Consider the following 10,041-nt stretch of genomic DNA (forward strand, 5'->3'; position numbering starts at 1 on the left):
TTTTTACATGTAAAAAGAAAAAAAAAAGCAGTTTGGTATTAAAATGTTTTGGCATCTTTGGTGGTCCCAAAAGAGCTATTAACTAAACCAGAGTTGGAGGATGACGCATCTCATCACTTATTGCTTTCTGCTGTGGATATTGTTCATTTTCCTAATTTCCACTCTGTTATGATCATCATGTAAAACAATTAGAGAAAATTATTTTTAAAAAAAATCTGCAAAAATCCCAAGTAAACTTAGTAAATATCTTCAGAAGGCCTGAAAAATGATTGCTGAAGACTTCTTTTTGTAGTTAAAGGAAAGTTTGGCTCCTTGAAAGCAAAATATAACAAAATTATAAACCTTTTCTTTATAAAAAACATTTAGAGTATAAAGTTTAAAGCTGATCAGGTAGTGCTCATTCACTACGTCAGTTTCTGTCACCCATCCTGAACGGGCTGAGCCTCCTTTATGATGCAGAGCGGTTCTGYGGGCCGGCCTTGAGATCTGAGACCCGACAATCAAGCTGCTGGCTGCCATCAAGGCGCCGCCGGCTCTCCAGCCTCCCGGTGGKTTGGACTTCTCAACACGGCTCGGCATTATTCAGCCTCACAGCACGCTGCGTTGTGTTGTCAGGCAGCAGCCTTCTTCCACTCGCTGCCTTTTCATGCAGCAGCTGGTCTGTGTCRTCCTGAATACGGGCATTGTGTTGCACGGTGGGGTGCAGGTCACTTCTGTGCGTGGAATAAGTGTGAAACGTTTGCAGAGGGGAAACTTTTTTAACACATGACACAAATTCCTAACTGTGTCACAAGGTGATAACCAACTGGTTTATTCGTCCCACTTTCTACCAGGAAATCCAGCACTGTTTAACCAGAATTGAAAGGGTTTATTAGATGAAATAGTTAAAGTATGACGAGGTGATCGCAGCCCACACATCAGCTGAGACATTTGTTCAGAAGCTGATATTTTTATTGGTTCGTCGTGTCGATTTCATGGCAAGTCTTGATCAGTAGGTGATGGTTTCTGTTTTCGTCTTGATAAGACATCTGGCATGTCTGAAGTCCTGCAACAGATATGAATGAGTCACACAGAAGAGAGGGTTGAAACTGTGTGGATGAAGAGGATTAATCTGTTATTCAATGAGGCTGGCAGTCAGACTTCAATGTAGTATTTGAAGGTCTTTCAAAGTTTTTTGTTCTACTCTGACAGGGTTTTTCACCCATTTGGTCCACTCATCATTTTCAGAGAAACACTTTTTTGTATAAGCCACCAGGCACTAAAAACTCCATACATTTAAGAGATAAGACATTATAGTTTTCAGCAAAAAAAAAAAAAAGAAAAACTGGATCCTTAGACACTTTAATACCAGCAGCCTGTAACAAAGACATCTATTTGTCAAAGTTTTTTAATTAAATATTTGAAACATATCAAACATATTACAGTTTGACGGACAGAAAATAGTACTTTTGCACCAGCGTGGTGATTCTACAAGACTTAGCTGAAAACTTGACACACAACCGTAAATCATCAAAARCTCTTATGTGCATTTATATTTACTGGATTTTATTTCCTGTGTCTTAAAGCAGTGGTTCCCAACCTTTTTAGACTTGCGTACCCCCCTGAGCCATTTTGTCATACCTCTAGTACCCCCTCTGTCAAACGTAATGATGATTCTCCAAAACTATAATGTACTACAACTGATTATTAAATGAAAATTATTTATTTTACCCCCTAGAATGTTTAATTCTCAGGCATTTTATTCTTTTCAACTCAAATTAAACATAAAGATAAATACATTGCCTTGAAAGTGAATAAGTAATTATATAAATAAACCAGGTATGGCAGGTGCAGGAAGCAGCAACGTCCAAAACACATCAAATACCCCAAATGAGCAAATTTCATGAGATTCAGCGTTTTATACAGGATTCCACTTTGTGTCAATTTTGTGATTCCGTTTGCATTTTCCGCATTGTAGAAATCATAGGGCTCTACATATCTCAGTCCTGTTTTTATTTATTTTTTACACACCTGGGAAATTTTTCCACATACCCCCTGTAATATGCTCACATACCCCAAGGGGTACATGTACCCCTGGTTTGGAATCACTGTCTTAAAGTCTTGCACTGTTCATCTCATGCAAATACATTTATGTAGCCCTGAAACATAGACACTAACCTTATTAATGCCAAGCACACAATGTATAATTATGTTGTCATGGTCTGGTATAAAGATTAAGATTACAATAAAATCCAAGATATTAAGATTAAAACGGAGTCTTAAACTGCTGGTCCGTTAGCTATAATAGCCTAGTTTTATTACTCGTTGCAACAAATGTAATAGGTTTATAAGTTAATACCCCTCATCTGGGTTGGGTTCAGTCATTGGTCCTCCTTCTACAAACGTTCCCATTCGACTCTTGGAGCGCTCCAGCTGGATCTGACTCTGAGTTCCTGAGGAGACCGAAGGACAGCAGGTAAAACGGGATGAATTCTCATCACAAACAGGTGAGTGGAGGAGATGAGACTAGATGCACCAGTAAAGGAATTTAATCCCAGAAATAAAAAGCTGACACTGTGAGGTGAGGTGATGCTTAATGGTGTTTACAGATATAAACTTTTATTTATATTTTATTTGAATAGAGCTGCATACTAAACTGATAATTGTATCATTGTTTTTCCCCACTCACCTTCTCTTCTCAGCGTTTCAGCTGGTTGTTCGGCTGCTGCGGGGTGAACTCTGTTTCCTGAAGAATTAAGAAGGCAGAAAACAAACCTTCTCTTTTATAAATGCGCTGATGGAACTGACGTATCATTTGCAAAAAAACGTACCAAAAGGTGGGAAGATGTTGTTGATGTTCAGCCAGGCTTTTATAAAGGGGAAGATCGATATGAGAAGACCTGAAGAAAGGAGGAATAATTTGACAAATAATCTCACGTTGCTTAATAACTGGCATATTTAAATGCTTGTTCTGATTGGAGTACAAAGTAATATCGGAGCTACGGGGCTTGTGTGCCTCTCTGTGGCCCCGAGCTCCAATTCAACCCAGTTATTGATTTGCCTTAAAGGCCTGAAGGGCCGGCGTTACAGGCTGGTAGCTCCTGAGGGTGGCTGTGATGCACGTCTGCGCTCGAAATGTCACAAAACTGCAGAAGGAGTGAAAACAATCTGCCGAGAACACTCTGTTCATACTCATTAGTCAGCCTATGTGTTGGAGGCGTCATGGCGGCAGCCCCTTCCAAATAATTAGACACTGCTCAGCTGCACAGATGCTGCTGCAAGAGAAGGGAAAGGGGGGGACATCTCTGTCACACTGATTTGATTTGCAAATTTAGTAGTTATAGGAAGACAAATTAATTATTGAGAGCGGATCAGATGGTCTGTGAGAGTACGTTTCACATCAGCTATGCACGCTGATGTTGTCTGCCTCAGATCAGAAGTTCTGCCCTTTGTTCTTTCTGGACAAGAAGAGCGGTTAAAGACACGCCTTTATCTTGGCCACGCAGCTCCGCCTGCGATCAGCTGCTTCTGGTTACACTGTTGTATCAAATGAACGCCGGATGGAAAATGTCACAGGTCACCGACCCTGAGGTTCCTCTTTAACATATATTCATGAGTTTGATCCTCGTCCAAACAAACAGCACTCTGTTTCACTTTTATAGGCCTTCTGATAAAGGTTTATGATATTACACACCTTCAAATGCAATTTAATTAAAGATATGTTAGAATCTGTGTCCGAGTTTTGTTAATGCTCATCAAGCATTCGCATTACCCAGATCCGTTTTCCTTCCGTTATATTCTCATTCATACATTTTGTGCTATTTCAACTATTTATTTCTCAAAATGTTTAGCTTCTTCAGGACATTCCAGCTTTGACATTTTCCCACAATTTATACACTCAAAAAACAGGTTGTTGGATTTACTAAACTTGAGTAAATGTAAAGAAACTTAATGTTTTTTTCTCTTTAAAAATGAGCAATAATGTTTTTAACCCTTCAAAATTTTCAGGAATCTTTACTGTACTTTTAACCTTTTGTTCTTGTTCTGCTTTTTCTAACTCCTTTATATTAGTTTCAGCTTCTATTTTGCTGATTTGAACTTTTTAAGCTATAATTCTGACCTTTTTTTGGTATTCTTCAGCTAATTTCAACATTTCTGGGCTTCTTTCAACTGTTTTCTGCTAATTTCAGGTTTTTTTTTTTTTTTTTTTTTGGGGGGGGGGGTACTTTTTTAAACAAATTTGAGCTTTTACTTTACAGCTTCTTACTGCTTATTTCAGCAAACACGTGCTCTATTTGTTTCTTTGGGCTAATTACAGCCATTTCAGCAATTTTTAGGCTAATTTAAGCTTTTTTAGCTATTCAGCAAAGATTTTTCAGCTTTGCAAATTCTCTAGTAAGTAAAAAAACTGAGTGACTTGGTGCAGCTATTCAACAAAAACCCTGTTTGAAATCAAAATATACAAATAAAACAAATAAACAAACATGTTTTCTGGGGATGAATACGGACAAATAAAAATATTACTTTGTTATTGTAATTTTCAAAACTAACAATGCTAAAGGCCTCTTTCAAAAAACACATTTTAAAATACTTTTTTCCTGGCTGCTTCATTGTGCAAGGGTCACCACAGCGGGAAGAAATAAAATATTTGAAAACTGTTTTACGCTGGATGCCCTTCTTGACACAACCTGGGCTCAAACCTGCGACCTGAGATTATAAAACTGCAGCACCGCCCACTGAACTACCGCAGCCTCGGAAACATTATAATCCAGCTAATAAAAAATGCTTTTAATTGTCTAAAATTTCAAATTTGCAAATTCAGTCTTATCGCTATGATTCAGGCTTTTAGTGAAAATCACTGCAGCTCTGTGGGATTTTAGCAAACACAGTAAGTTTTTAACTTTCCCATCTTCTACAAAGTTTCTCCGTCTCACCAAGGCCTCCGGCTCCCAGGAAGATCCCTCCTACAGCATCAGCATCACACTCCCGGGACACCCCGATGATGATGCAGCCGGCCACGATGCTGAGCAGGGCTGAGCCCACCCGTAGCCCATGGTACTCCCCGATGCTAACAGGGGTCATTCAGCAGGTGGAGGCACCCCACCTGCTGCGCACACGACACACACACTGACACACACACGGCCCAGACACTGGAATCTGCTTCAGCCTGAAGCCCTTCAGAGTCAGTCTGCACCAACCACTCCCATCCCGGCCTTTCACTCTCTCTGACACAGAAACACTTTCTCCGGTCGAGCCTTCGTCTCTGTTTCTCCAGACTCCTCATGCATCTTTAAAGCGGGGCTCTAGTTTCCACTGCCACCGAAAATTAGAAAGCTCAGAGCGTCGACTCGCACGGCAGAGAACGGTAGCACAAATCAGATCACCTGCTAACTTATAGTTTGATGGAAATTTGAAATAAAAAAATGATGCGACTGTGGTGTTCCAGACATAAGGACGAGAGAGATAGAGGCAAAGAGAGAGAGGAAATGTGTGCATCTTGTGTGATTTTTTTTTTTCCCCGTGAGCTTGAAGGAAATGCGTAATGAAAGGTTCAGAGAGTCCTCCATGGTGGGGGCTCAAGGCCATCTACAAAGGCATGCAGTTGCCATAGGAATAACATATCCATGGCAACGCCAGGATGAAGAGAGTGAGCAGGACCAACACGGGTGAATATAGGGTAACAAATTAATGTACAGTACTGGGTGGAGGAGAGACACGTCTCCTCCTCAACAAGTACATGCTTTCCAGCTGTCTGCAGAGCTACGCCTCCGTTCATTATTATTTAATGTGTGTTTGCGTGAAAGGAATAACAAGAAGGAAAAGAGGAAATAAATATTTTGCACACTGGAAACTTGTCAGCCATTGCTACCGGATGTTATCCTATTTATATTTGTCATCTGGTCAATAGTAGTAGTAGTCGTCAAGTTTTATATTAAAAGTTAGTATTTTTCTAACTCCAATGATAAAAAAAAGAAAAGGCAGGGGTGTCAAACTCAGGTGCTATCCTGCATGTTTTCCTTGTTTCTTTGCTTCAACACACCTGATTCTGTGTTTCAATTAACTCTTAAATTCTGTAGAAGTCTGTTAATCATCCATTCATGCAAAYCAGGTGTGTTTGAGCAGGAAAACAMCATACAGGACAGCGGCCCTCGAGGACCGGAGTTCGACACCTGTGTTTTAAGACAAATACCGGGCAAATATTAATCACCAAAAGAACGGTGGAAAAGAATTTTGCGTTGGCCGGGAATCGAACCCGGGTCAACTGCTTGGAAGGCAGCTATGCTAACCACTATACCACCAACGCATGCTATATCACCAGAAAGTTAGCATTAAAACTGAAAGGTAGTGGGAGTCATTGTTTTATGTGCATTGAACGGAAAATACGTCATGTTTATATCGGAAAAGATCAGGGTTAAGACACACACAAAAAATAAAATATCATCTGGGCTGTACGGGGATCAAACCTGTGACCTGCGGCGTTTTTCTTAACACTACGGATGTAATGCACTCTTTAGCCACCAGCGAGATTCTGAGGGCGCTGTTTCCCCGTCATCTTTGTTGTTACTGTGTGGAAGAACTTTAGGTTGTTTGGATTGACAGGTATCTAAACAACTGTAGTAGCGTTTGGAAAATCCCCAAAATTGTTTAATCACCGATCAAATTTTCCTCACAACCTCATCATAAGGTATCCAAATTTCTAAAAAGAAATTAGGTGATATTTTGCAGCAGAATATGGCAATTAATAAAAAATAATTTTGTTTTTAAACTTCCTAAGTTTGGGAACGAGTTAACAATCTGTTGCTTGGATTACAGTAAACATCATCAACGAGGTAAGATGATAATGCTTTTAAAAATGTATTAAACTATAGTTACAGAAACGTGTGTATTTTATTACTATCTAATTCATTAGATAATTTATTTAAAATCATAAGCAAATTAATTTTATTAGGTTTGCTTTCAAAATACATTTTTTAATGAATTAATAAAAAATCTGTTTAATGAGGATCCATCACTATATCCCAACTAGCAAGTGTTTATTGTTTATATTAATAAGGCATAAGCTTGATTTACTGGCATAATCTTTGCTATTGTAAAGGTATAGTTAAAACTTTTAGAAGATTTTTTAAAATAGTATATTATTTACATTGTGGTGGATCATCAGCTTGTCTGTTATGTCCATTAGGATGAAGTGGAAACTAATATTTCCTGCCACGCATCAGAGGGTCAACAGGTAATAGCAGACAATATTTATTTTATTTTTCATGCTCATTGAAATACAGTATGCATGACTTTGCTTATAAAATCTGTTAAAATTTCAAATGCATGTTTCTCTTTATGTTGCAGGGATTGCTGCACTGCATAAGGATCCCAAATCCTGGACCTCAGGAACACTTGCAGTGGGATTGGAAGACAGATGCTGCAGTAGCTGAGGAAACATCTGGAAACTTCAATAACTTCAATAACTGTTTCTAGGAAAAGGTACAACAGTGAAATAAACAACAAGCTATTGTTTTATTGCATGTGGTATTTCACTAGTCCTCTTTTCTCTAGTCTTCTAAGTTTTAAAATGTCTGTAAGACTTCTTGTAGTTTTGCTTACAATATTTTAACATTACTCTTGTGACATTTTGATACTGCATTTTGTTTATGTGTAAATAAAGACATTTTACAGAGGTTTTGTTGAAAAAAAAAATATTTGCCTTGTTTCGCCTGTGTTACAATAATACTTGYACTGAATTCAACAAATAGTGAACGATGACACCGTTCCACTACATTCCACTAAAAATCAGGGTCAAGAAAAGAAGCACATGGCCCGTACGGGGATCGAACCCGCGACCTTGGCGTTATTAGCACCACGCTCTGACCAACTGAGCTAACCGGCCTGTGACATCATAATAAGATGATGCATTTAGAACACTTTCTAAGCCATGCTACATGTGACGTTTTTATATGTAATTGTGGATGAATAGGTTGAAACTTATACAAACATTGGCTTACATAAATAAATCCCAGCGACATACAACCACATGTGCTGATTGCCGTTCCTTTATACATAATAATATTACTCTCCAATGTGGACCTCGTGGCGCAACGGTAGCGCGTCTGACTCCAGATCAGAAGGTTGCGTGTTCAAATCACGTCGGGGTCATTMCATTTTGCTTTAATTTTTGATGAGGATTGTCGAAAATAGATTTAAATCGATTGATATGCCACTACAATGGTTCTAAATATTGAATACAGTACAGGAAGTGGTTTGAACGCTGCTAAATCTATTTTTACACATGTTGATCACTCTGTAACTGAATGAAATGCTTTTGTCGAGAACAAAATGGTAAAAACAGTGACAATAGTTTATCTACATAAAGCTACATCACATCACAATTTCCTTTTTTTTTTTTTGTTCGTACAAAAAAGAATATGGGGCTCGTCCGGGATTTGAACCCGGGACCTCTCGCACCCTAAGCGAGAATCATACCCCTAGACCAACGAGCCACTATGAATAAGAAAAGAAGACCATATGACCAGAAACTTTACCACCACAGTGAAAGTAAGTCACTCTTTTTCTGTGTTGCTTTTTCAGATAGTCTTTCATAGTTTTACATGACGATGATACTACCTAATCTACTCCATCATAGTTTCTCATTACTATACCAAATCTGCCTGTCGATCAGTGGCGTCTGGTGAAATCAAAATAATAAAACAGTCATGTAGTTTTTATTTTTAGTACGTAAATTTTGCTCTTCTGTAACTGAGAAGCAACTTTCTTCGTGACTCTGGTTAAAGTCAGGGATGTTTTAACCAGATTCCAGATTCTTCTCTGTAGAGAGCATGGTCAGTGCAGTGAGATGTGATGTTGTACCTGAGGAATGTCTGGATTCTCTTCAATGTTGAGAAGCTCCTCTCAGATTCAGCTGTGGTCAGAGGAGATGTGATGAGAATCTTCAGCAGAGTCAGCTTGTTCTCCATGAAGACCTGGTACAGAGCCACTGCACTACTGCTGCTCCTGAACTACATCAGACGTCTTGGTCCTRTTCAGCACTGGGTGAGCCTCCATGGACATCAGTGCTGCTTCAGAGAACTGTCCTGCAGGAACCTGTCTGCCTGCAGCAGTGTAGCTCTGATCAGATGCTTTGTGAATGTCTCACGATGGTGTCACAAACCTAAAGCAATAAATGCACTCATTTATTTCAATATGGAGATGGCTACAAGTGAGCTTCATAATATATACAGGTCCTTCTCAAAAAATTTGCATATTGTGATAAAGTTCATTACTTTCTGTAATGTACTGATAAACATTAAACTTTCATATACTGTATCTTAGATTCATTGCACACCAACTGAAGTAGTTCAAGCCTTTTATTGTTTTAAAATTGATGATTTTAGCAAAAAAGTCAAGAAAAAACACAACTCCCTATCTCAAAAAATGAGCATATCATGAAAAGGTTTTCTAAATGACTTACAATCATCTGAATCAACAAATTAACTCTAAACACCTGCAAAAGATTTCCTGAGGCTTTTAAAAACTCCCAGTCTGGTTCATTACTCAAAACCACAATCATGGGTCAGACTGCTGACCTGACTGCTGTCCAGAAGGCCATCATTGACATCCTCAAGCAAGAGAGTAAGACACAGAAAGACATTTGTAAACGAACAGGCTGTTCCCAGAGTGCTGCATCAAAGCACCTCAGTGGGAAGTCTGTGTGGCAGAAAACGCTGCACAACGAGAAGAGTTGTCAGTCAGTGATGGTCTGGGGCGCCATGTCAGCTGCTGGTGTTGGTCCACTGTGTTTTATCAAGGCCAGGGTCAATGCAGCTATCAGGAGATTTTGGAGCACTTCATGCTTCCATCTGCTGAAAAGCTTTATGGAGATGAAGATTTCATTTTTCAGCACTACCTGGCACCTGCTCACAGTGCCAAAACCACTGGTAAATGGTTTACTGACCATGGTATTACTGTGCTCAGTTAGCCTGCCAACTCTCCTGACCTGAACCCCAGAGAGAATCTGTGGGATATTGTGAAGAGAAAGTTGAGAGACACAAGACCCAACACTCTGGATGAGCT

At 39.2% G+C, this 10,041-nt stretch overlaps 1 protein-coding gene and 4 non-coding genes across 5 annotated transcripts; 1 reads left to right on the forward strand and 4 right to left on the reverse strand.

The window, feature by feature from the left end:
• Positions 1-266: 266 nt before the first annotated feature.
• Positions 267-5,618, reverse strand: kncn (kinocilin). Its single transcript, XM_014031053.1, has 5 exons — positions 4,914-5,618; positions 2,811-2,879; positions 2,669-2,725; positions 2,339-2,432; positions 267-1,045 (listed from the first exon to the last, which is right to left on the reverse strand). Exons 1-5 carry the CDS (start codon positions 5,059-5,061, stop codon positions 973-975), a joined length of 441 nt encoding a protein of 146 aa, XP_013886507.1. The 5' UTR covers positions 5,062-5,618; the 3' UTR covers positions 267-972.
• A 593-nt stretch (positions 5,619-6,211) lies between these two features.
• trnag-ucc (transfer RNA glycine (anticodon UCC)) lies at positions 6,212-6,283 on the reverse strand. Its single transcript has one exon. It is a non-coding gene; the product is annotated as a tRNA-Gly (tRNA).
• Positions 6,284-7,787: 1,504 nt separating this feature from the next.
• On the reverse strand, positions 7,788-7,861 carry trnai-aau (transfer RNA isoleucine (anticodon AAU)). The gene has a single exon. It is a non-coding gene; the product is annotated as a tRNA-Ile (tRNA).
• A 194-nt stretch (positions 7,862-8,055) lies between these two features.
• Positions 8,056-8,127, forward strand: trnaw-cca (transfer RNA tryptophan (anticodon CCA)). The gene has a single exon. It is a non-coding gene; the product is annotated as a tRNA-Trp (tRNA).
• A 272-nt stretch (positions 8,128-8,399) lies between these two features.
• trnap-agg (transfer RNA proline (anticodon AGG)) lies at positions 8,400-8,471 on the reverse strand. Its single transcript has one exon. It is a non-coding gene; the product is annotated as a tRNA-Pro (tRNA).
• Between the last annotated feature and the right edge of the window lie 1,570 nt (positions 8,472-10,041).

Source organism: Austrofundulus limnaeus, unplaced genomic scaffold (genome assembly GCF_001266775.1).
Source record: "Austrofundulus limnaeus strain Quisiro unplaced genomic scaffold, Austrofundulus_limnaeus-1.0 Scaffold6, whole genome shotgun sequence".
NCBI classification, from domain to species: domain Eukaryota; kingdom Metazoa; phylum Chordata; class Actinopteri; order Cyprinodontiformes; family Rivulidae; genus Austrofundulus; species Austrofundulus limnaeus.